The sequence below is a fragment of the Bufo bufo genome, chromosome 3, assembly GCF_905171765.1.
Source record: "Bufo bufo chromosome 3, aBufBuf1.1, whole genome shotgun sequence".
Taxonomy (NCBI): domain Eukaryota; kingdom Metazoa; phylum Chordata; class Amphibia; order Anura; family Bufonidae; genus Bufo; species Bufo bufo.
The window spans coordinates 404,617,740-404,644,193 of record NC_053391.1 but is presented as its reverse complement, the minus strand read 5'-3'; the positions used below and the strand labels follow the sequence as shown (position 1 = coordinate 404,644,193).

Genomic DNA, 26,454 nt, shown 5'->3' with positions numbered 1-26,454 from the left:
GCCCTCCAAATAAAGGCCACCCCACACCATTAATGACCCAATGCCAAACCGGTCATGCTGGAGGATGTTGGAGGCAGCAGAACGTTCTCCACAGTGTCTCCAGACTCTGTCACGTCTGTCACATGTGCTCAGTGTGAACCTGCTTTCATCTGTGAAGAGCACAGGGCGCCAGTGGCGAATTTGCCAATCTTGGTGTTCTCTGGCAAATGCCAAACGTCCTGCACGGTGTTGGGCTGTAAGCACAATCCCCACCTCCGGACGTCGGGCCCTCATATCACCCTCATGGAGTCTGTTTCTGACCGTTTGAGCAGACACATGCACATTTGTGGCCTGCTGGAGGTCATTTTGCAGGGCTCTGGCAGTGCTCCTCCTGTTCCTCCTTGCACAATGGCGGAGGTAGCGGTCCTGCTGCTGGGTTGTTGCCCTCCTACGGCCTCCTCCACGTCTCCTGATGTACTGGCCTGTCTCCTGGTAGCGCCTCCATGCTCTGGACACTACGCTGACAGACACAGCAAACCTTCTTGCCACAGCTCGCATTGATGTGCCATCCTGGATAAGCTGCACTACCTGAGCCACTTGTGTGGGTTGTAGACTCCGTCTCATGCTACCACTAGAGTGAAAGCACCGCCAGCATTCAAAAGTGACCAAAACATCAGCCAGGAAGCATAGGAACTGAGAAGTGGTCTGTGGTCACCACCTGCAGAACCACTCCTTTATTGGGGGTGTCTTGCTAATTGCCTATAATTTCCACCTGTTGTCTATCCCATTTGAACAACAGCATGTGAAATTGATTGTCACTCAGTGTTGCTTCCTAAGTGGACAGTTTAATTTCACAGAAGTGTGATTGACTTGGAGTTACATTGTGTTGTTTAAGTGTTCCCTTTATTTTTTTGAGCAGTGTATATATGGTGGTACATGTGATTCAATGATATGTGCATGTGTCAGTAGGCCGTAACTAAGGCTCCCATAATGTGGCAGGTTCACCACTGCTGGTATATACTGTATATGATGCCTTTTGTTGATTGCTCCTACTTTACAATGCATACAGTACATGATGTTTTTTTTTATAACTGTCTAATTTATATTTGTGTTAGGCACATAATGAAGCAACAGAAAATTTGGCATTTTTGAAAACCCTAACTCATTGTTACGATGAGCTGAAGTCTGCTGAGACTCCAAAAGAGAAGAAGAAATGCTTCTTTCTAATCTTACATAATTTATACTTGGTTTGGATACATTCAAGGTAGTCATTTTATGGGTAGCGCTGCAGTGTTCATTTCGGGGTGTTTTAATGTTTCAAACTACTCATGTAATATTTATGTCAGTGTTTTCCTCATCACTGAGGTAACTAACTTGTCTTTACATGGATCAAAGACCATGTCTCTGAGGCATTGTATTTGTTATTATATAATAGTATTGTTGTCATATATAGGTGTATAATTTTTTTTTATCCTTGTTGCTTTCAGCCCCCTTCTACCATTTTTCTAAGACCTCATGCACATGACCGTATTTTGAATCTGCGTCCGATCGGCATATTTTATTTATTACACACGGGTCCTTTGATTTCTAACGGTCCGCAAAAAAATAACAAAAAGGACAGCATCTACTTTTTTGACAAGAATAACCATTTCTATTAATGGGACTGAGAAAAATGCAGATTGCAAAACAAAAGTATTCGTATTTTGTGGATCATATTGGATTGTGGACCACTAAACAGATACGGCCATGTGCATGTAGCCTAATTATGGACATCTTGCAGAAAGAATTTAAAATTGGCATAGAAACTCAGTCTGCTTGTCTGAAAGTTATTTTTTAATACTTTGTGATCACTTTTTATCTTGGTAAAATAAGACTTTCCTATTCCCTATTTATGGTGTAGGTTCTGACACACAGTGTCTGTTTACACACAGTGGTTTAGATTGATATACTCTTATTGGATAGAAACTGAACGTACAATTGTGTTCATATTGGCACCTAATGGCTACAACACAGGGCCCACATATGTGTATGTGAACACTTCATTTTACCTTTATCTAATTTAACCTTCTTTTTATGATAAATAGTTTTCATTCTATTTCCTTCTATACTACAGATATTATCATCAACCCAAGGTATTTGCAAATCTTCTCAGGCTAATGTCTAATGAAGTGAGTGAGATAGCAAAGTGTCTCTTGGGAACTAATATATTAGACAGTCCTCAGGTAAGTGTCTATCTATCATATTTATATGTTTTGTCTATATCTATTGTGGCAATGTGAATAGTGATGTGTACGGTGAAGCCCTGAAAGGGGTGTATATCTCACCTAGGTGAGATAAGTAAAGTCTAGGAAGATGGCGCTGGCTTCAGCAAACCAAGTTGCTGAAGCTATTTTCTTTATTTGTTCAGGGCTGGATTTTATTGGATTGGGATGGTAGGTTTGGCAGTGGGAACTCCCAATCTACCCCCTCATTCCAGGGCATGTTTTCCTCTCACCTGAGGTGATCGCAGGTGAGGCCTGCTGTAATCAGGCCGACTTAAAGCACCACCCAGAGTGTCAGTCTGGGGAGGGAGAGAAAGAGTGTTTGTGAAGTACAATCCTGCTGAGATTCTGGGTGCAGTGGCGTCTCTAGCTTTCAAATTTTGGGGGGGCACACTGGGGGCCAGGACAAAAGTAGGGGGGGCAGCTATAACAACAATACATTTACACAAGTATGCTTAGAAATGATGCAATACTTTACCCAATACCTACAGATCCCCCTCCCTATAACAGTGTCATCTACAGATTCCTCCCCCCCCGTAACAGTGTCATGACATCGACAGACCCCCGATCCCCCTCCCTATAACACTATAACAGTGTCATCCACAGATCCCTCCCCCCCATATAACAGTGTAATGACTAATGACATCCACAGACCACAGATCACCCTCCCCACCGCTCACATTTGAACATGATTTCTCTAAAAGGTAAAGTAAACACTGTAATCATCCAGGCTGCACTGACAGTAACTTTAAAGGAGTTCTGCACTTTCATTTAACTGATGATCTATACTCTGGATAGATCATCAGCTTCTGATCGGCGGTGGTCAGACACCCGGGACCCCCGCCGATCAGCTGTTTGAGAAGGCAGCGGCGCTCCAGCAGCGCCGCGGCCTTCTCACTGTTTACCGCCGGCCCACTGACGTCACGACTAGTATCAACTAGCCTGCGCGCGGCTAAGCTCTGTTCACTTTAATGGAGCTTAGCCGCGCCCACGCTAGTTGATACTAGTCGTAACTCGTGACGTCAGTGGGCCATGTGATGAGCGCAGTGACGTCATCAAAGGTCCTATTCCTCAAAGAAGAAGACAGAAGAGAAGTCGGGCTGCGCGAGCAAGTGGATTAAGGTGAGTTAAATAATTTTTATTTATTTTTTTACCCCTCCAGCCCTATTGTACTAATCATTCTGTATTAAGAATGCTGTTATTTTCCCTTATAACCATGTTATAAGGGAAAATAATACAATCTACACAACACCTAACCCAAACCCGAACTTCTGTGAAGAAGTCCGGGTTCGGGTCTGAGTACCAAACATGCCGATTTTTCTCACGCGTGGGCAAAACGCATTACAATGTTTTGCACTCGCGCGGAAAAATCACGCATTTTCCCGCAATGCACCCGCATCTTATCCGGGCCAAAAACATGACGCCCGTGTGAAAGAGGCCTTACACTATCAAATTATCTATCTATTCATCTATCTATCTATCTATCTATCTATCTATCTATCTATCTATCTATCTATCTATCTATCTATCTATCTATCTATCTATCTATGTCATCTATCATATTTTTGATTAGAGCATACCTTGTCATTCAGTATCAGTAAGTATTAGAGAACTATCCAAATGCTAAGAAGCAGAATAAATGATACACCCCACGTCTTCTCTAGGTTCTTAAAATACCCTCTAAATCTTAAAAGCTTATGCATGTTTTATTCTGATAAGGTCAAACCTGCCACTACACATTTATTATGAAAGCTACCTGAAAACCTGTCATAGTAAATCTATCGTTACACCACATTTTATACTAGACACTAATATAATTTCATTCTTGTCATGTTGGATAGCTGTGGACAACTTTATCGATATTTTGTAACTACTGTATAATATTTACTTGCACTTTAAATTAAGATAAGGTAAATGGTATTTGTTGGTTGGATCTATAAGTTGCAATTTTGCGGAACAGATGTGGACCCGTTAATTTCAATGGGTCTGCAAAAGATGCAGACAGCACACCGCATGCTGCCTGCAGCCGTACTTCTGTTCTGTGGCCCCGCAAAAAAGATAGAGCATGTCCTTTTTTTGTCTGTAATTGCGGACAAGAATAATCATTTCTATCATTGGGCTGGCCATTTCGTTCCGCAAAATGCAGAACGCTCACGGCGGTATCCATGTCTTGTGGATCTGCAATTTGAGGACCGCAAAACACATACTGTCGTGGGAATGCACCCTTAGGGCTCATGCACACGGCCGTTGTTGTTTTGCGGTCTATTTTTCACGGATCCTTTGTTCTGCATCAGAGTTTTTTTTTTCTGATTTACGTCCTCTTCCGTTCTGTAATTGCACTAAACGTATTCGTATGGTTTCCGTATTTGATCTGTTTTTTGCAGATCGGAAACGAAAACAGTAACTTTTTAATCACCAAACACATGAGCAATATGGGCTGGGCATAGCATTTCTACAATAAAGATCCGCAAAATACGGATGACATATGGATGTGTTCCGTGTGCGTTCCGTATTTTTTGCGGACCCATTGACTTGAATGGGGCCTCGGACCGTGATTTGCTGACAATAATAGTGCATGCACTGCTTTTTTGCAGAATGGAAATACGGAAACGGAATGCACACAGAGTACCTTCCGTTGTTTTTGCGGACCCATTGAAGTGAATGATTCTGCATACGGTCCGCAAAAAAACCCGGAACGGAAGCGGAAAGAAAATACGTTCGTGTGCATGAGCCCTTAGGCTGATTGTGTAGCTTTCTGCCCATAGGCAGCTTCTCCTGTACCAGCCTTGCAAGAATTTTGTTTTCTTTGCATAACATTTAATGTTTTTTTTTTTTTTTGCAGGCTTACAGTTTGCTTAAGGAAGCTTTAAAAATATGTGCAACTTTCCGCGGAAATTATCTTGATGTAAAAATTAAGGCTGATGAAATCAATGTGAATAAGATGGAGGAAATTGCTTCTCTAAACAAGTATAGTAAAACATTTATATAGATTATGTATCCAAAACATTTTAGTCACTTGATAGTCTTGCCTGAGATGAGATTGACAAAATTTTGGCAGGCTTTGCATAGTTATTTTGCCCAAGCTTAGCTGGAACAGCACTGTAAACTTAAACTTCACCTTAAAGGGGTTCTGCACTTTCATTTAACTGATGATCTATCTGTGGATAGATCATCAGCTTCTGATCGGCGGGGGTCCGACACACGGGACCCCCGCCGATCAGCTGTTTGAGAAGGCAGCGGTGCTCCAGCAGCGCCGCGGCCTTCTCACCGTTTACCGCCGGGCCGCCGGCCCACTGATGTCACGACTAGTATCAACTAGCGTGGGCGTGGCTAAGCTCTGTTCACTTGAATGGAGCTTAGCCGCGCCCACGCTAGTTAATACTAGTCGTGACGTCAGTGGGCCGGCGGCCCGGCGGTAAACAGTGAGAAGGCCGCGGCGCTGCTGGAGCGCCGCTGCCTTCTCAAACAGCTGATCGCCGGGGGTCCTGGGTGTCGGACCCCGGCCGATCAGAAGCTGATGATCTATCCAGAGGATAGATCATCAGTTAAATAAAAATTGCAGAACCCCTTTAAAGGGAACCTGTTACCACGAAATTCAGTGCAATCTGCAGGCAGCATGTTATAGAGCAGCATTAGCTGAGCAGATTAATACATAGTTGTGTGGGAAAAGATTCAGTATAACCTGTCATTTATTCATTTAAATTCCTGCTCATTCTGGGCTTTGAAGTCAAGGATTTGATCCTATCAGTGAATGACAGCTATCTGTGTGTACACAGTCATAGAGGGAAGGCTGTCATCACTGATAGGACCGAATCCTTGACTTCAAGGCCAAAAATGAGCACAAATTTAAATGTATAAATTACACTGCTCCCTGTAGGCTACACTTTCATGGTGACAAGCTCCCTTTAAATTCTGACATGCATGAAAGCTTGTTTTCTCTGATTATCAGAGAAGAAGTAAGACATATTGATAATTGTATAACTTTGATTGGACTGGTCTTTAAGACCCTGTATCATGAGATTAAATAATTATACTGAAATAATTGTATTTGCCACAGAAACAAAAAGTCAATGGAAGCATCTCAGAGCGTTAAGATGTATGAAGTTCCAACTCCATGGGTGTATGGACGCGACCAATTCTCTGATTATAAGAAGCTGGAAAATGATGACTCTGTTTGGATAGATTCTCCCTGGCCTCTGCACAATGCTCCCTGTTTTCAGAATATGAACATGTTTATGGAACGGTAATATCGTGATCATACAGGAATTATAACAATGATAATGTTTTACTGTATTGCTACAGGAGAAGCACAGCCAAAGCAGCAATTAAAGTGGGGTGCAAGCCTCAGAAGGGCGAATTGCAAACTCCTTCAGATTAAACATATCTCCAGTGAAGAAGCAGCACTCCAATATCTTGATAAAGTCCAGTGATTTATTCACCTAATGAAGAGCTGTTCGTTGGGTGAATAAATTGTTAATTTTTTCAAGATATTGGAGTGCTGCTTCTTCTCTGGAAATATGTTTAATCTGAAGGAGTTTGAAATTCGTTTTACTGTCAGTGTTATGTTCATACATCTGGTATATAGCATTTATACACATTATAGTATTTATCTTCTGCAGTACTCGACTGTTCATAATTGTGTTTTTCATATTTCACTTATAATTTCTTGTGTTGCAATGGACGTTAATTACTAGCAATGCTGAACCTGTCCACGTAGACCTGTTATCAATTTATGACAAACCAATGCATCAGTATTAACACTTATACTTTCTTTTGGAACCAATCATTAACTTGTTAATATTGCAAAATACTGACTAAATATGCCTATGTGAAAGTAGCCACTGTACACATAAAAATTTTGCAAGTTTCTAATAGACTTTCAGCCCCACCATTTTCAAGATATTTGTGGCCATTATTGAGGGCATTCTTATTTACTTGGTTACTTATAATGGGTGGAAGCCCCAACAGTCATAAAGTTGTCGGTCAAATGCTTCTTTCCGAATTCCCAATACTCATGCCTCCTCGGCTCTGCTTAACGTACATGCATCCTGTCTTGATGGGGAGTCAACACACCCTCATACACTTTATATAGTCTAATAGACCAACTGAAATTGACGGATTTGGCCGACTTTACTCTTCTGTTTATGGGTACCTTTATATTTCTCACCGTTTTCTGATACATTCTAACCACACTGTAGGGGCAGAAGAGAGTCTTGTGCTGCTGATTTACTTAAAGGGGTTTTCCAGCTTTGGCAGCCTTTCTATCTGCCCCCCCAACCTTGCTTGACCTGGGTTCTGTTGCGATCTCATTGCTTTGGTCCCCATTTGTCAATTTCTGGCATTGACGGGGATCATATGTTCCGCTGCAGCCAGTGACTGGCAACAGTGGTGATATGCCCCCTAAAACCGCAGTGATGGGCCAAAGGAGCAGGAACTCAGTGGTGGGGAACAGGTAAGTATGCTTCCCTCTGCTGGTCTGGCGAGGTGGGGGATGGAGGGCAGAAAGGCTGCTAAAGCTGAACAAACCATTTAACTCAGAACTGCCTAAATTAGGTATCATTTTAGCAAACTCTCAGCTATGAGCAAGACCAGAATTATATGGTTATTGAGACATTTACCAATTTAACCATTTACCAAATTTACCATTTTTTCTAGGTATGTGGTTGGACAATGTTCAAGAAAACCATGTACCACCTTTGATAGATACAGTCCTGATCAAAAGTTTAAGACCACTTGAAAAATGGCAAAAAATCATATTTAGCATGGCTGGATCTTAACAAGGTTCCAAGTAGAGCAACAAGAAGAAATGGGAGTGAGACAAAACATTTTTTGAGCATTCAATTTAATGAAAACAACGAATAAACTGAAACAGGCTGTTTTTCAGCTGATCAAAAGTTTAGGACCACACTTTCAAAAAAAACTAAACCCCCCAAAACAGAAATCCAACTTCCAAACATGAACTCAGTAATGAGTAGCTCCGTTGTTATTGTTTATCACTTCCAAAATTCGTTTCGGCATGCTTGATGCAAGCGTTTCCATGAGGTGAGTGGGAACATTTCTCCAAGTGGTGAAGACGGCCGCACGAAGGCCATCTACTGTCTGGAACTGTTGTCCATTTTTGTAAACTTCCCTTGCCATCCATCCCCAAATGTTCTCAATTGGATTTAGATCAGGGGAACACGCAGGATGGGCCAAAAGAGTGATGTCATTCTCCTGGAAGAAGTCCCTTGTCCTGCAAGCATTGTGTACTGTAGCGTTGTCCTGTTGAAAAACCCAGTCGTTACCACACAGACGAGGGCCCTCAGTCATGAGGAATGCTCTCTGCAACATCTGGACATAGCCAGCGGCCGTTTGACGCCCCTGCACTTCTTGAAGCTCCATTGTTCCACTGAAGGAAAAAGCACCCCAGACCATTATGGCACCTCCTCCACTGTGGTGCGTAGAAAACATCTCAGGTGGGATCTGCTTGTCATGCCAGTAACGTTGGAAACCATCAGGACCATCAAGGTAAAAAATGTTCTCATCAGAGAATAAAACGTTCTTCCACCTTTGAATGTCCCATGTTTGGTACTCTCTTGCAAAGTCCAAACGAGCAGTTCTGTGGCGTTCAAGGAGACGAGGTCTTTGAAGACGTTTTTTGTTTTTGAACCCCTTCAGTCTCAGATGCCGTCTGATGGTTATGGGGCTACAGTCAGCACCAGTAAGGGCCTTAATTTGGGTCGAGGGTCGTCCAGTGTCTTGACGGACAGCCAATTGGATCCTCTGGCTCAGTGCTGGTGAAATTTTTTGGGGTCTTCCACTTGACTTTTTTGTTCCATAACCCTCAGGATCATTTAAGAAATTCCAAATGACTGTCTTACTGCGTCCCACCTCAGCAGCGATGGCGCGCTGTGAGAGACCCTGCTTATGCAGTTCAACAACCCGACCACGTTCAAAAAGGGAGAGTTTTTTTGCCTTTGCCATCACAACGTGTGACTACCTGACAGAAAATTACAATGAATCCACATCTTTGCACAGATTTGGTCTTTTAAAGGCATGTGGTCCTAAAATTTGGATCAGGTGAAAAACAGCCTGTTTCAGTTTATTCGTTGTTTTCATTAAATTGAATGCTCAAAAAATGTTTCGTCTCACTCTCATTTCTTCTTGTTGCATGTTGAAGCTCTACTTGGAACCTTGTTAAGATCCAGCCATGCTAAATATGATTTTTTTGCCATTTTTCAAGTGGTCTTTAACTTTTGATCACGACTGTATCTTAGATTAGTGTTTGAGATGTTTCAAATCGATGTATGAAAGAAGATTTGTTTCCCTTAGGGCATTATGTGATGACTGTAGAGTAATGTGCTTTTGTTATTTTTGTGTATTTCCTTCTAGGTGCAATGATGTTCTTGATGTGGTGGAGACAATGAAACATTTTGAGGCTTTAAGTGATGTAGCTGTGATAGGCGGTGCAGGAACCCCAAGTTATGATGCCATGTTACAAGAAATCTGGAGCTCATATTGCCAGGCCAAAGAATCTTTTATGAATCAAGTTACAGATGTTTTAACTGCTGGTAAAAACAGTACTTTTCAGAAAGCATTTTTTGACTTGAGAACTACAATAAAGGTACGTCACATTTTTTTTCTACTAATGTAAGCTTATTCATCTTGGATAGGCTTGCTTTCATAATACTAGTGTGCAGTAAATGTAGACCAACATCATGGTAGCCTGTTCCAAAAAACAAAGGTTACAGAATCAAAGTACTGTAAATATAATGCCAGCAACATGAATTGGACCCAGAAATAAATGCAATGATTCACATCTTTAACCAGCATCGTTTTCGGTCACACTATAAATTGTCCCTCTGGCAAATGTGGTATAATTGTGTTCATTCTTCTTTCTACAGAGCCTGGGACATCAGCTCGGAAATATTATTAGAAATAGTCTTGATCAGTGTCCTACTATGGCTTCCCAGCTCAAGCTGCTGGAATTGTTTGAAGGAGTCACCAGAAGAGATGTTGTTAAGGTAAGGCTTATAACTTGATATTCAATTACTGTGTTTCCATTGCTTATTTACAAGTGGTTGTCCTGCTATGTACGGTAGCTATGCTGCATTTCATAGCTTCTCTGACATGAAAATATATATGTGTACAGCTTGATTTATATTGTCCGTTCAGAAGAGGTTTTGTCATAGTAATTATTTGATAAAAAGACCCATACAAAAATACGATATATTTGACAGAAATTTCATCAGAATAATCTCTATTTTTATATTTCTCAGGATCATCTAAAGGATAAAGATCACTGCCTTCTTAATATGTTTCTAGAAGAACTCAGACAGGTGAAAGACATGTACCAAACAATGGCAAGCAATCCACCTTTGCATTTGAATATGACTCCCACTATCAGTAAACTCTTATGGATAAAGGGACTTCGAGCAAGAATCTATGTAAGTTGATACAGTATAGGCTGCTTTTAAAGCTATCCTGCAGTGGTATACATTATAACAGTAATGGTGGACTTAGAAATATTACCTTATCTACAACTACTACATTGCGCCATTCTATTCTCATCTCTTTAAGGTGAGCTACATGGCATAGGTTTTCTGGCCTATTGAAGCAGTATTTAGTATTGCATAAACCACTTTTGTTGATCTTGTATTGCTTTCATAGTTTTCAAATGAAAAAAGAAGGTGATTTGCCCACAAAGACAGCTATATACAACTGCTGTCAGTGGGAGTAATGTGCTTTAGGCCAGTGACCTTTACCGCAAAGAAACCCCTGGAAAACCCACTGTCATAGACTAGCAGTGTGAGGGCAAAAATCATCACATTGCTCAGGCATGAAAAATATTCCGTCCATCCTATGCTAAGCATTTTTGAATATGCTGAGGGTAAACAGATCATTCCTTCAATTTAACCCTTTTCCGACCACCCAATGTAAATTTACGCCAGCGGCCAGGCATTTCAAAATGGCAGCTGCTGGTGCGTGCAGTGGGCGCAATAGCTGCCGGATGCTTATACAGCAGACACCCGGCACTATTACATTACCACCGATTGTGAACTTTTAACCCTTCAGATGCCGTGGTCAAATGTGACCACGGCATCTGGATGCCCTAAAACCTAGAATCGTGTACTTCCGGGTGTGCTCTTGCTCCCCCTGGCGGGGATCAGGGGAGACGGAGCATGTATGCGGCAGCCCCTGTCCTCCCGTGTGACAGAAGGCTGCTGCATATTAGTTTCTATGGAGCCCCCTGTGGCATGGCTCCATAGGAACATAGTAAAATTCTCATTGACTCCAATGCTTATGCAAAATGTAAATAAAAATAAGTAAACAGTAAAAAAAATACACATCATGGGCATCGTTGTGTGTGAAAATGCCCATACTATTAAAATATAAAACGGAAAAACGGAAAAAAAGTCAAAATGGCTGATTTGCCATTTTTTGGTCACTTCACACCCCCCCCAAAATGGCATCAATGAAAAGTGCAGATTGCCCCACAAAAAATGAGCGCTCACACAGCTGTGTACACATACACTATTCACAAACAGTTAGGGATATTTGCTTGTGGGTGAAATTTTATGAACTTAAAATGCACTCTAACCTTTACAGGTGAACTTAACGTGACCTTCTCTAAACATTTGACTGTGAATGTCCAACTGTTCAGTGTTTCAGTACTTTTTGCACAATTTGCTGTTCTCTAACAAGGAGCTTAACGGCAAAATGCACAACAGGTGTTTGATCCCTGAATCCCCCAATTAATTTCCTGGTTTCAAATATAATTGGTATTTCAACAGTCCTCCTCATCATGCTGTTCACATTTTGACATCATGAGACCAAGACGACATCTAACAATTGAAAACAGTAACATTAACAGTACCTCGCCATTGTGAGGCTTCAAGCAGGATGTTCTTAGACGGAAGTGGCCACTGAGTTTAGAGTGTTACAGAGTGTCATCAGCAGGTTGCAACAGTGATAAAGAGAGACTGGAAGAGTCACAGAAAGGCATAGAAGTGGATGTCCTTTGACCACACTCCACACTTGGTGAATGGTACAGTGACAAGCTCATGCTACTTGAATAACATCATTAATACAGTCATTGTGCCTTTACATGAACAACACAGGCATCATTTCATCTACATGGACGAAAATGCGCCAGCTCATCGAGGTTGCATCATCAGGAAACGGCTGCTGGAGACTGGGGTACCTCAAATGGAGAGACCTGCACTTCTCCAGACCTGAATCCCATTGAAAACCTATGGGATCAGCCTTCACTGTGTAAAGGCTCGTAATTCTGTACCCCATAACCTCAATGACCTGAGGGATGCCTTTCAAGAAGAGTGGGATGCCATGCCTCAGCAGACAATAATTACAGTTGCAAGAAAAAGTATGTGAACCCTTTGGAATTATATGGATTTCTGCACAAATTGGTCATAAAATGTGATCTGATCTTCATCTAAGTCACAACAATAGACAGCCACAGTCTGCTTAAACTAATAACACACAAAGAATTAAATGTTACCATGTTTTTATTGAACACACCATGTAAACATTCACAGTGCAGGTGGAAAAAGTATGTGAACCCCTAGACTAATGACATCTCCAAGAGCTAATTGGAGTGAGGTGTCAGCCAACTGGAGTCCAATCAATGAGATGAGATTGGAGGTGTTGGTTACAGCTGCCCTGCCCTATAAAAAATACACACCAGTTATGGGTTTGCTTTTCACAAGAAGCATTGCCTGATGTGAATGATACCTCGCACAAAAGAGCTCTCAGAAGACCTACGATTAAGAATTGTTGACTTGCATAAAGCTGGAAAGGGTTATAAAAGTATCTCCAAAAGCCATGCTGTTCATCAGTCCACGGTAAGACAAATGGTCTATAAATGGAGAAAGTTCAGCACTGCTGCTACTCTCCCTAGGAGTGTCTGTCCTGTAAAGATGACTGCAAGAGCACAGACTGCTCAATGAGGTGAAGAAGAATCCTAGAGTGTCAGCTAAAGACTTACAAAAGTCTCTGGCATATGCTAACATCTTTGTTAGCGAATCTACAATACGTAAAACAATAAACAAGAATGGATTTCATGGGAGAATACCACAGAGGAAGCCATTGCTGTCCAAAAAAAACATTGCTGCATGTTTACAGTTTGCACAAGAGCACCTGGATGTTCCACAGCAGTACTGGCAAAATATTCTGTGAAATCACAGCAGTACCATCATTCTAAAATATAACTTTTAATAATAATATATAAAATATAAAATAGTCAATACATCCCTTTTATATAATTATATAATAGATAATAGAGTGAAAAAAGGAAAATAAATCAAAAGCTACGGTCAGATTGATGTTAACTAGCACAATATTAGCGATATAGTTAGTAGAGGTTAGTAGAACCTACTTAGGGGTAGTGACCCTACTTCTGACCCTAATGTAGTGGCCCTGCCTAATTACGGAATAGCCGCCCCGATAGGGGCGATCCCGTTTCTCGTGCCTCCTATTGTCCCTGGTTAACCCTGTCACGGGATGGATACCTATGTGATGAGGGACCCTATAGAATGACCTGGGCTAATCTACACACAAAAAAAGAAAAAAATATATTGAACGTATATAATTACCCAAGATGGGTGACAGACAACACCCTTTGTTAAGGTTAAATATATAAGAAAGAGATTATAGAATAGTAAAAGTGGAATGTCCAATTGTCCCTACGTGTTTCGCCTGGTTAGTGTCAGGCTCATCAGGGGACATATTTGACAAGGAGTACCTATCACCATAGAGTATTACAGATATTATTACATATATATAAATTTATTTTATTTTTATTTTTCCTTTAAAGATATACACACAGATGTTAGAATATAAAATCAGATAGGCCAATAGCTAGGAACAGTACTGATCAATCAATTCAATGAGATTATCAGACCACTTATAAACAGGCCAATAGCTGGAAAAAATACTGATCAATCAATTCAATGAGATTATCAGATCACTTATTATTAGCAGGAAATAATCAGTAAAGCAAGTGAATAGGCGTTTTCAATAATGATAGAAATAGAGAAAACCGCAAGTTGTTCAAATGGCCGCTCATCTGCCGGACGCCACTACTCTGGGTCACCCCGATGCTAACACTGCCACTAACATCTACGGACACCACCACTTATCTATCTAGCTACAAAAGGGCATGCAAGTATTATCGACGGACTCTGTCCGCCATCACTTGATATCGCACAGTGATTGGTGATACCCTATATGTTTAATTGTTGATGTTTACCGGTAGATGCTAGTGTGAGTTGACTAAACAGCTAACATCATGCTGCTATAATTGACAGATTTATTCATGTGTCTTATCTGACACCTGTCAGAGGCATTATCTTATGGTGTGGTTCTAATATATAGGCATAGCTCTTATTAAGGGACTGAGGATTAGATACCTAGATATATGATTTGGTATATCCCAGTCTGGCCACATTTTCAAGCGCGAGATATGTGAACAACTTGGGGTTTTCTCTATTTCTATCATCATTGAAAACGCCTATTCACTTGCTTTACTGATTATCTCCTGCTATAAAATAAGTGATCTGATAATCTCATTGAATTGATTGATCAGTATTTTTTCCAGCTATTGGCCTGTTTATAAGTGGTCTGATAATCTCATTGAATTGATTGATCAGTACTGTTCCTAGCTATTGGCCTATCTGATTTTATATTCTAACATCTGTGTGTATATCTTTAAAGGAAAAATAAAAATAAAATAAATGTATATATATGTAATAATATCTGTAATACTCTATGGTGATAGGTACTCCTTGTCAAATATGTCCCCTGATGAGCCTGACACCAACCAGGCGAAACGCGTAGGGACAATTGGACATTCCACTTTTACTATTCTATAATCTCTTTCTTATATATTTAACCTTAACAAAGGGTGTTGTCTGTCACCCATCTTGGGTAATTATATACGTTCAATATATTTTTTTCTTTTTTTGTGTGTAGATTAGCCCAGGTCATTCTATAGGGTCCCTCATCACATAGGTATCCATCCCGTGACAGGGTTAACCAGGGACAATAGGAGGCACGAGAAACGGGATCACCCCTATCTAGGCGGCTATTCCGTAATTAGGCAGGGCCACTACATTAGAGTCAGAAGTAGGGTCACTACCCCTAAGTAGGTTCTACTAACCTCTACTAACTATATCGCTAATATCGTGCTAGTTAACATCAATCTGACCCTAGCTTTTGATTTATTTTCCTTTTTTCACTCTATTATCTATTATATAATTATATTAGAGGGATGCATTGACTATTTTATATTTTATATATTATTATTAAAAGTTATATTTTAGAATGATGGTACTGCTGTGAATTCTTAAGTTGATAACCATTTTCTACTATAGAATCCCGTGAACAGGATTATGTTCAAATCTGTGAATACAAAAATATTCTGTGGATAGATGAAACCAAAGTTGAGTTGTTTGGAAGAAACACACAACACTATGTGTGGAGAAAAAGAGGCACAGCACACCAACATCAAAACTTCATCCCAACTGTGAAGTATGGTGGTGGGGGCATCATGGTTTGGGGCTGCTTTGCTGTGTCAGGGCCTGGACGGATTGCTATCATCGAAGGAAAAATTAATTCCCAAGTAAATCAAGACATTTTGCAGGAGAGAATAAGGCCATCTGTCCACTAGCTGAAGCTCAACAGAAGATGGGTGTTGCAACAGGACAACGACCCAAAGCATAGAAGTAAATCAACAACTGAATGGCTTAAACAGAAGAAAATACGCCTTCTGGAGTGGCCCAGTCAGAGTCCTGACCTCAACCCGATTGAGATGCTGTGGCATGACCTCAAGAAAGAGATTCACACCAATCATCCCAAGAATATTGCTGAACTGAAACAGTTCTGTAAAGAGGAATGGTCAAGAATTACTCCTGACCGTTGTGCACGTCTGATCTGCAACTACAGGAAACGTTTGGTTGAAGTTTTTGCTGCCGAAGGAGGTTCAACCAGTTATTAAATCCAAGGGTTCACATACTTTTTGCACCTGCACTGTGAATGTTTACATGGTGTGTTCAATAAAAACATGGTAACATTTAATTCTTTGTGTGTTATTAGTTTACGCAGACTGTGATTGTCTATTGTTGTGACTTAGATGAAGATCAGATCACATTTTATGACCAATTTGTGCAGAAATTTATATCATTCCAAAGGGTTCACATACTTTTCCTTGCAACTGTATATTGTGAACTGCATGAGATGTCATTGTCAAGCTGTAATTGATGCTCAAGTCCACATGACAAGTTATTGAGACATTGACATTTTTTGTGGAGGTATACCCACAGCTGTTGTTGGCTTTTGCTTTAATAAATTGTTTGACATGAGGAAATCATGATATATTATAACTGTAGCGTGAACTTTTTACGTTTTCCATAAATTTCACCCGAAAGCCAAGTAACTCTTTGTGAGTAGTGTAACTACAAAAAAGTTAGAGGGGTCAGAACATGGCGATGAAAAGAAAAAAACTGCATTAAAACACAAGAAAAACTATACATATGTGGTATCTCCGTAATTGTACTGACTTGGAGAATAAAAATAACAGGTCAGTTTTACCGCATAAGAAACGGCGTAAAAGAAACTCCATAAGACTGTGGCAGAATGGTGTTTTTTTAATAATGCCACCCCACTTGGAATTTTTTTTCCACTTCCCACCACATTTTATGCAACAGTGTATGGTGACATTAGAAAGTGCATCTTGTCCTGCAACAAAACAAGCCCCATAGTAACATAGTTTATAAGACTGAAAAAAAGACATTTGTCCATCTAGTTCAGCCTGTTATCCTGCAAATTGATCCAGAGAAAGGAAAAAATAAAACGTGAGGTAGAAGCTAATTTGTCTCATTTTAGAGGAAAAAAATGTCTTCCCAACTCCAATCAGGCAATCAGAATAACTCCCTGGATCAACGACCCCTCTATAGTAGCTATAGCCTGTAATATATTGTAGCGTTATGTGAATGAAAAAATAAAAATGTTATGGCTTTGTGAGTGCTGGGAGTAAAAAACCAACAATTTTTTTTTGAAAATTTCCTGGTCATTAAAGGGTTAAAGTGGGACTTTCTGTCAGGGAATGCTAGACTGAGTTCCAGGGAATCCTGTCTGGCATGCTCTGTTCTATGAATATGATTATTGTAGTCTGTTTGATCTTTCAGTTGTGCTTAATTAAATATAGCTAACTTGTATAAAACATTGACAAATGTCTTTCTTACTGGAGGATCCGATGGTGAAGTTGAGGACAGTGTCACCGTTAACTCTTGAAGGGGACAAGGGCTGGGAACTAAGACATCTCTATACTGAACTGTCCGATGAACTGGAAAGGTACATATGTTCTTACAACATGCCACCACAAATTGAACTGCTGCCGCGTACGATGCCATGAACTCCTCTTATTAACTTGACATGGACTGCTATTTATGTGAAACTATCCTTTCTAAGGGACGTGACATACTTATGATATGTTTATGTCATTTGTGTTCGTAGCACTGACTTTCCTATGGATAAATCTGCATAAGTTCTTCCATAGGCACATTTTACTAGATAATTCAAGGGGTTGGCCACCATAAGTAAAAAAAACAATAAAGTGCCCCAGACAGTAACTAAAGCCAAGAGGTATTTGTATCATGACAGATATACTGTGTATATATAATTTTTCTACCACATTCAGAATAGCATGTGCGGGAGGAGCAGCTGCAAAGTGAAAGTAAAAATCCCAGCATGCATCACAGAAAGCATCTTCAGAAGTGCATGACATCTCTGAATACTTGTGATGCCGTAGTGACAACAGCCCCTCAGGTGTCATCTCATCAGTCCTCCAGTGAAATAACTACACAGAGAAATCAACATAATGATAGCAATCCTACATTCCTAGCATTGAATGAAGGTTACTGCTTTTCCCACAATGTGATATACTGTTTTAAAATACATACATGTGTGTGGATATGTATATATGTGTACAGAGTGTGTGTTTGTATATATATGATATGTGTGTGAAGATCGAGAGATATTTATCATCGTTTGGCCTCATGCACATGGCCGTTGTTTGGGTCCGCATCTAAGCCGCCGTTTTGGCGGCTTGGATGCGGACCTATTCACTTCAATGGGGCCGCAAAAGATGTTGACAGCACTCCGTGTGCTGTCCGCATCCGTGGCTCCGTTCCGCGGCCCCGGTAAAAAAATATAACATGTCCTATTCTTGTCCGCGCTTTGCGGACAAGAATAGGCATTTATATTGCCGGCGCCTGTTCCATTCCGCAAATTGCGGACTGCAAAAAACGGCACGGCGGTGTGCATGAGGCCTTTACCGTATCTATTTACATCTCTATATCTATCTACTGTATATCTACTGTGGTAATGTGTACCTCAGCTGGGTGAGATAACTGAAATCCAGAAAGCTGCAGTGGTTTCAGCAAAGTGTAGTTTGCTGAGATAGGTTTGTTTAGATTCTGTTCTGGGTTTTAGTTTTAAGGGCTAATGTCTGTGATTGACCATAATGCCGATCGCAGACAGATGCCATGGTGTTTTGTAAACTCGGCATCTGAGGTGGCTTTCCCCAAGAGTACTGCGCCACAAATAGTGGTCCGCAATGCACAGGTACCAGCCGAGTGCAGGCAGTTTGTAGATGTGGACCCATTCAGTTCAATGGGTCTGCGATCCGCAAGATACGTTCCGCACCACAAAAAGATAGTACATTTTCTATTTTTTTGCGGTGCAGAGACATGGAGAAAAGTAGTGCTTCTGTGGGCTTCTGCTCCATGCCTCTGCTCCATACCACTCTGTATCTTGCAGATTGCTGACCCATTCAAGTCAATGGGATGTTTTCTGTCTGCAATACAGGCACGGGGCACACATGCTTGTGTGCATGAGCCCTTAGACAGCAAATGCTAATTCACAGCAGTCTACAGGAGAAGCAATCTAAAGATTGCATATTCAGATCACTCTTTCTCCAAAATAAAGATAAAAATAAATATAAATAAAAATATAAATGATCTTTGGCACCGCCGCTTTTCCAAAAAAGCTATCACTATTAAAATTCGGATCCCATAGGGTGAACGGTATAACGGAAAAAAAATCAAAATGGCAAATTAGACTTTTTTTATTGCTTCATTGAAAAAAAGAATAAAAAGTGATCAAAAACACACTCATGCACACACTCCAAAGTGGTATAAATAATAAAACTACAGATCACGATGCAAAAAAATGAGCCCTTAGTCATCAACGTAGACATAATTCTAAAACAGAAATGGGGATCTGAATATTTAAAAAATAAATAAAAAATTATATAAAAATATACTATATACCGTATATATATATATATATATATATATATATACTGTATATAGATAGATATATTATACTAATCTAGGCTCTGCCCACTTTTTGTTAACCCTGCCCATTTTCGGTTCGGGACAGTTCAGGGACAGTCCCTGCAAAGTTGAGACAGTGGGTATATATATATATACAGTACAGACCAAAAGTTTGGACACACCTTCTCATTTAAAGAGTTTTCTTTATTTTCATGACTATGAAGGCATCAAAACTATGAATTAACACATGTGGAATTATATACATAACAAACAAGTGTGAAACAACTGAAAATATGTCATATTCTAGGTTCTTCAAAGTAGCCACCTTTTGCTTTGATTACTGCTTTGCACACTCTTGGCATTCTCTTGATGAGCTTCAAGAGGTAGTCCCCTGAAATGCTCTTCCAACAGTCTTGAAGGAGTTCCCAAAGATGCTTAGCACTTGTTGGCCCTTTTGCCTTCACTCTGCGGTCCAGCTCACCCCAAACCATCTCGATTGGGTTCAGGTCCGGTGACTGTGGAGGCCAGGTCATCTGGCGCAGCACCCCATCACTCTCCTTCATGGTCAAATAGCCCTTACTTTCAAAGTTTTTCCAATTTTTCGGCTGACTGACTGACCTTCATTTCTTAAAGTAATGATGGCCACTCGTTTTTCTTTACTTAGCTGCTTTTTTCTTGCCATAATACAAATTCTAACAGTCTATTCAGTAGGACTATCAGCTGTGTATCCACCTGACTTCTCCTCAACGCAACTGATGGTCCCAACCCCATTTATAAGGCAAGAAATCCCACTTATTAAACCTGACAGGGCACACCTGTGAAGTGAAAACCATTTCAGGGGTCTACCTCTTGAAGCTCATCAAGAGAATACCAAGAGTGTGCAAAGCAGTAATCAAAGCAAAAGGTGGCTACTTTGAAGAACCTAGAATATGACATATTTTCAGTTGTTTCACACTTGTTTGTTATGTATATAATTCCACATGTGTTAATTCATAGTTTTGATGCCTTCAGTGTGAAGCTACAATTTTCATAGTCATGAAAATAAAGAATACTCTTTGAATGAGAAGGTGTGTCCAAACTTTTGGTCTGTACTGTATATATATATATATATATATATATATATACACTGCTCAAAAAAATAAAGGGAACACTTAAACAACACAATGTAACTCCAAGTCAATCACACTTCTGTGAAATCAAACTGTCCACTTAGGAAGCAACACTGAGTGACAATCAATTTCACATGCTGTTGTGCAAATGGGATAGACAACAGGTGGAAATTATAGGCAATTAGCAAGACACCCCCAATAAAGGAGTGGTTCTGCAGGTGGTAACCACAGACCACTTCTCAGTTCCTATGCTTCCTGGCTGATGTTTTGGTCACTTTTGAATGCTGGCGGTGCTTTCACTCTAGTGGTAGCATGAGACGGAGTCTACAACCCACACAAGTGGCTCAGGTAGTGCAGCTTATCCAGGATGGCACATCAGTGCGAGCTGTGGCAAGAAGGTTTGCTGTGTCTGTCAGCGTAGTGTCCAGAGCATGGAGGCGCTACCAGGAGACAGGCCAGTACATCAGGAGACGTGGAGGAGGCCGTAGGAGGGTAACAACCCAGCAGCAGGACCGCTACCTCCGCCTTTGTGCAAGGAGGAACAGGAGGAGCACTGCCAGAGCCCTGCAAAATGACCTCCAGCAGGCCACAAATGTGCATGTGTCTGCTCAAACGGTCAGAAACAGACTCCATGAGGGTGATATGAGGGCCCGACGTCCACAGGTGGGGGTTGTGCTTACAACCCAACACCGTGCAGGACGTTTGGCATTTGCCAGAGAACACCAAGATTGGCACTGGCGCCCTGTGCTCTTCACAGATGAAAGCAGGTTCACACTGAGCACATGTGACAGACGTGACAGAGTCTGGAGACGCCGTGGAGAACGTTCTGCTGCCTGCAACATCCTCCAGCATGACCGGTTTGGCATTGGGTCAGTAATGGTGTGGGGTGGGGGGCCGGACAGCCCTCCATGTGCTCGCCAGAGGTAGCCTGACTGCCATTAGGTACCGAGATGAGATCCTCAGACCCCTTGTGAGACCATATGCTGGTGCGGTTGGCCCTGGGTTCCTCCTAATGCAAGGCAATGCTAGACCTCATGTGGCTGGAGTGTGTCAGCAGTTCCTGCAAGACGAAGGCATTGATGCTATGGACTGGCCCGCCCATTCACCAGACCTGAATCCAATTGAGCACATCTGGGACATCATGTCTTGCTATATCCACCAACGTCACGTTGCACCACAGACTGTCCAGGAGTTGGCAGATGCTTTAGTCCAGGTCTGGGAGGAGATCCCTCAAGAGACCATCCGCCACCTCATCAGGAGCATGCACAGGCATTGTAGGGAGGTCATACAGGAACGTGGAGGCCACACACACTACTGAGCCTCATTTTGACTTGTTTTAACCCCATAGGGACACAGCCTTATTTCACCTTAAGGACCAGGCCATTTTTTGAAAATCTGACCACTGTCACTTTAAGTGCTGATAACTTTAAAACGCTTTGACTTATCCAGGCCGTTGTGAGATTGTTTTTTCGTCACATATTGTACTTCATGACACTGGTAAAATGAAGTCAAAAAAATATTTTTTTTTGCACAAAATAATACCTAATTTACCAAAAAATTGGAAAAATTTGCAAATTTCAAAGTTTCAGTTTCTCTGCTTCTGTAATACATAGTAATACCCCCAAAAATTGTGATGACTTTACATTCCCCATATGTCTACTTCATGTTTGAATTGTTTTGGGAATGATATTTTATTTTTTGGGGATGTTACAAGGCTTAGAAGTTTAGAAGCAAATCTTGAAATTTTTCAGAAATTTACAAAAACTCAATTTTTAGGGACCAGTTCAGGTCTGAAGTCACTTTGCGAGGCTTACATAATAGAAACCGCCCAAAAATGACCCCATCTAAGAAACTACACCCCTCAAGGTATTCAAAACTGATTTTACATACGTTGTTAACCCTTTAGGTGTTGCACAAGAGTTATTGGCAAATGGGGATGAAATTTGAGAATTTCATTTTTTTGTATAATTTTCCATTTTAACCCATTTTTTCCACTAACAAAACAAGGGTTAACAGTCAAACAAGACTGTATTTTTATTGCCCTGACTCTGCCGTTTACAGAAACACCCAATATGTGGCCGTAAACTACTGTACGGCCACACAGCGGGGCGTAGAGTGAAAGGTGCGCCGTTTGGTTTTTGGAGGGCTGATTTTTATGGACCGGTTTATTTACACCGTGTCCTGTTTCAACCCCCCTGATGCACCCCTGGAGTAGAAACTCCCTAAAAGTGACCCCATCTAAGAAAGTACACCCCTCAAGGTATTCAAAACTGATTTTACATACGTCGGTAACCCTTTAGGTGTTGCACAAGAGTTATTGGCAAATGGGGATGAAATTAGAAAATTTCATTTTTTTGCCTTATTTTCCATTTTAACCCATTTTTTCCACTAACAAAGCAAGGGTTAACAGCCAAAGAAGACTGTATTTTTATTGCCCTGACTCTGCCGTTTACAGAAACAGCCAATATGTGTCCGTAAACTACTGTACGGCCACACAGCGGGGCGTAGAGTGAAAGGTGCGCCGTTTGGTTTTTGGAGGGCTGATTTTTATGGACCGGTTTATTTACACCGTGTCCTGTTTTTAACCCTCCTGATGCACCCCATGAGTCGAAACTCCCTAAAAGTGACCCCATTTTGGAAACTACGGGATAAGGTGGCATTTTTTGGGGGACTATTTTTAGGGTACATATGATTTTTGGTTGCTCTATATTACATTTTTGTGAGGCAAGGTTACCAAAAATTGAAATTCTGAAATTCCATCTCCATTTGCCATTAACTGTTGAGGAACACCTAAAGGGTTAATAAAGTTTGTATAATCAGTTTTGAATACCTTGAGGGGTGTAGTTTCTTAGATGGGTTCACTTTTAGGGAGTTTTTACTCTAGGGGGGCATCAGGGGGGCTTCAAAAGGGACATGGTGTCAATAAAAAAGGCCATCAAAATCAGCCTTCCAGAAACCATGTCGGTCCTTTCCTTTTGCGGCCTCCCTTTTACTGATACAGCAGTTTACGACCACAAATGTGGCATTTCTGTAAACTGCAGTATCAGGGTAATAAATATTAACTTTTGTTTGGTTGTTAACCCTTGTCTTGTTACCGAAAAAAACGGATTGAAATGGAAAAGTTCCAAAAATTGTGTTTTTGGCACCGTTTTTTAATTTCTTTTTTAACCGTGTTAATCTGGGGGGCTAGGTCATGGGATATTTTTATAGAGGAGATTCTTACGGATGCGGCGATACCTAATAAGTCTACTTTTTTTTTTTTACAATTATTTAGGTTTTTGACCATATTATCCTTTTTGATACAAAAATAAAATTTTTGTATCTCTAAAGTCTAGGTGTCATTTTTTTATTTATTTTTTATCCGATTATCTTATGTGGGGGCTCATTTTTTGCGGGACGAGCGGCCGGTTTTAATGGCACTATTTTGGGGGCTATATGACTTTTTTATCGCTTGCTATTAAATTTTTTGTTATGTTTAGTGACAAAAAAAATCTTTTTTTGCAACTTTTTTTTTTTGACCGTGTTAATCTGGGGGGTTGGATCATGGCGTATTTTTATAGAGGAGATTCTTACGGACGCGGCAATTCCTAATAAGTCTACTTTTTTTACATTTATTTGGGTTTTAGACTATATTATCCTTATTGATACAAAAAAACAATTTTGTATCTCTAAAGTCTAGGTGTCATATATATATATTTTTTTATCCGATTATCTTATGTGGGGGCTCATTTTTTGCGGGACGAGCGGACGGTTTTATTGGCACTATTTTTGGGGCTATATGACTTTATGATCGCTTGCTATTAAACTTTTTGTTATGTAAGGTGCAACTTTTTTTTTTTTCCCTTGACCGTGTTAATCTGGGGGGTTAGGTCATGGGGTATTTTTATAGAGGAGATTATTACCGACGCGGCGATACCTAATATGTCTACTTTTAATAAATTATTTTCGTTTTTTTTGGGTGTCTCAAGTCTGAGAACCAGTTTTTTTATCCGATGTCAGTGCTAAATTGGGATATAAATTTAGTACTCCATGGAAGTGTGATACTCCCTGAAGCAACCGTCAATGCAGAGGCCCGGATGATCGGGGCACGTGTCACATTGAGTAGTGGTGTCCTTCCGTATCCCCCTCCTGTGACACACTCTGCACCTTTTTTGGGTTCGTCCCTTCTTTCCAGTATGGGGGACCACACCTGGAAAGTGTTGGCCAGGGACGATCCGGGCACCTACAGTTCCCGAGGTACTCCGGCCTGCTCTTTCCCGGTCCGAAAAGATCAGGGCCATGAGGACTGCCTCATAGAACTGGAGGAATGTCCCTGTGCTGCCAGCGCTTCGGGATAGTACAAAAGAGTTGTACATGGCAACCTGCACCAAGTAGACCGCAACTTTTTTGTACCATGCCCGGGTTTTGCGCATGGCGTTATATGGCTTGAGGACTTGATCCGAGAGATCAACTCCTCCCATATACCGATTGTAGGCGACGATACAATCGGGCTTGAGGACCGTTGCCGCGGTACCTCGCACAGGGACAGGGGTGATGCCGTACCATGAATTGTGGACAGCATAAGGACATCCCTCTTGTCCTTATACCTGACCAGCAACAGGTTTCCAGTGGTAAGGGCACGGGTCTCACCCCTGGGGATAGGTACCTGGAGGGGGAGGGCAGGGAGGCCGCGTTGATTTTTCCGAACGGTCTCACAAGCGAACGTGGATCTGGCGGCAAGGGACTGGAACAAGGGGATACTGGTATAAAAGTTATCCACGTACAGGTGGTAACCCTTATCCAGCAGTGGGTACATAAGGTCCCACACAAGTTTCCCGGTAACACCCAGAGTGGGGGGACATTCTGGGGGTTGAATCCGGGAATCTCGCCCCTCGTATATACGAAATTTGTAAGTGTACCCTGAGGTACTCTCACAAATTTTGTATAGCTTCATGCCATACCTCGCCCGCTTGGAGGGCAGATACTGGCGGAAAATGAGTCCCCCCTTGAACGCAATGAGAGACTCATCAACTGCGACCTCCCTTCCAGGTACATAGGCCTCCATGAATTTGGCCCCAAAGTGATCGATGACCGGCCGTATCTTATACAGACGGTCATGGGCAGGATCACCTCGGGGGGGACATGCTGCATTATCGGAATAATGCAGACATTTCCGGATGGCCTCAAACTGGGAGCGTGTCATGGCTGTACTGTAAAGTGGGGTCTGGTATAGGACGTCCCCACTCCAGTACAGCCTGACACTGGGTTTCTTGACCAGGCCCATATGCAGCACGAGGCCCCAAAATGTCCTCATTTCGGCTGCACTGACCGGCGTCCAGCCACCGGGCCTGGCCAAAAAGGAGCCCGGGTGTTGAGCGACGAACTGTTGGGCGTACAGATTCGTCTGCTCCACCATCAGATTTACCAGTGGGTCACTGAAAAAATGACGAAAAAAGTCATATTCAGTGTAGCCCACTGTGGAAATCTGGATTCCTGATTGGCCTACAAAATCAGGAATCACGGGCTTGTATCGCTCTGGGCTACACCAGACAAGTTCACCGGCAGGGTGCTCCGGTGGATTTAACTGGTGGGCCGGGAAACCAGTACGAGCCCCAGAGCTGCTCGTACTAGGCTGGGCCACAGGGTCCCTAACATGGCGGTCCCCTTGCTCCGCCTGGCGGCGTCTCCGCCGCCTTGGGGGCTCATCATCATCGCTAGATGATGAGGAGGACGCGGATGACAACAGGAAAGTGGGGTCATCCTTGTCCTCACTGGGACTCTCGGAGTCGGAGG

General features: G+C 41.6%; 1 protein-coding gene across 1 annotated transcript in view; it reads left to right on the top strand.

The window, feature by feature from the left end:
- Positions 1 to 26,454, top strand: part of LOC120993823 (dynein beta chain, flagellar outer arm-like) — a 585,582-nt gene that overhangs the window by 33,036 nt on the left and 526,092 nt on the right. The window contains exons 7-14 of the mRNA XM_040422290.1: positions 1,095 to 1,243; positions 2,093 to 2,201; positions 5,083 to 5,207; positions 6,298 to 6,483; positions 9,612 to 9,843; positions 10,124 to 10,243; positions 10,499 to 10,666; positions 17,485 to 17,588. Of these exons, the coding sequence (XP_040278224.1) occupies positions 1,095 to 1,243; positions 2,093 to 2,201; positions 5,083 to 5,207; positions 6,298 to 6,483; positions 9,612 to 9,843; positions 10,124 to 10,243; positions 10,499 to 10,666; positions 17,485 to 17,588 (1,193 nt within the window). The remainder of the gene's footprint in view (positions 1 to 1,094; positions 1,244 to 2,092; positions 2,202 to 5,082; positions 5,208 to 6,297; positions 6,484 to 9,611; positions 9,844 to 10,123; positions 10,244 to 10,498; positions 10,667 to 17,484; positions 17,589 to 26,454) is intronic.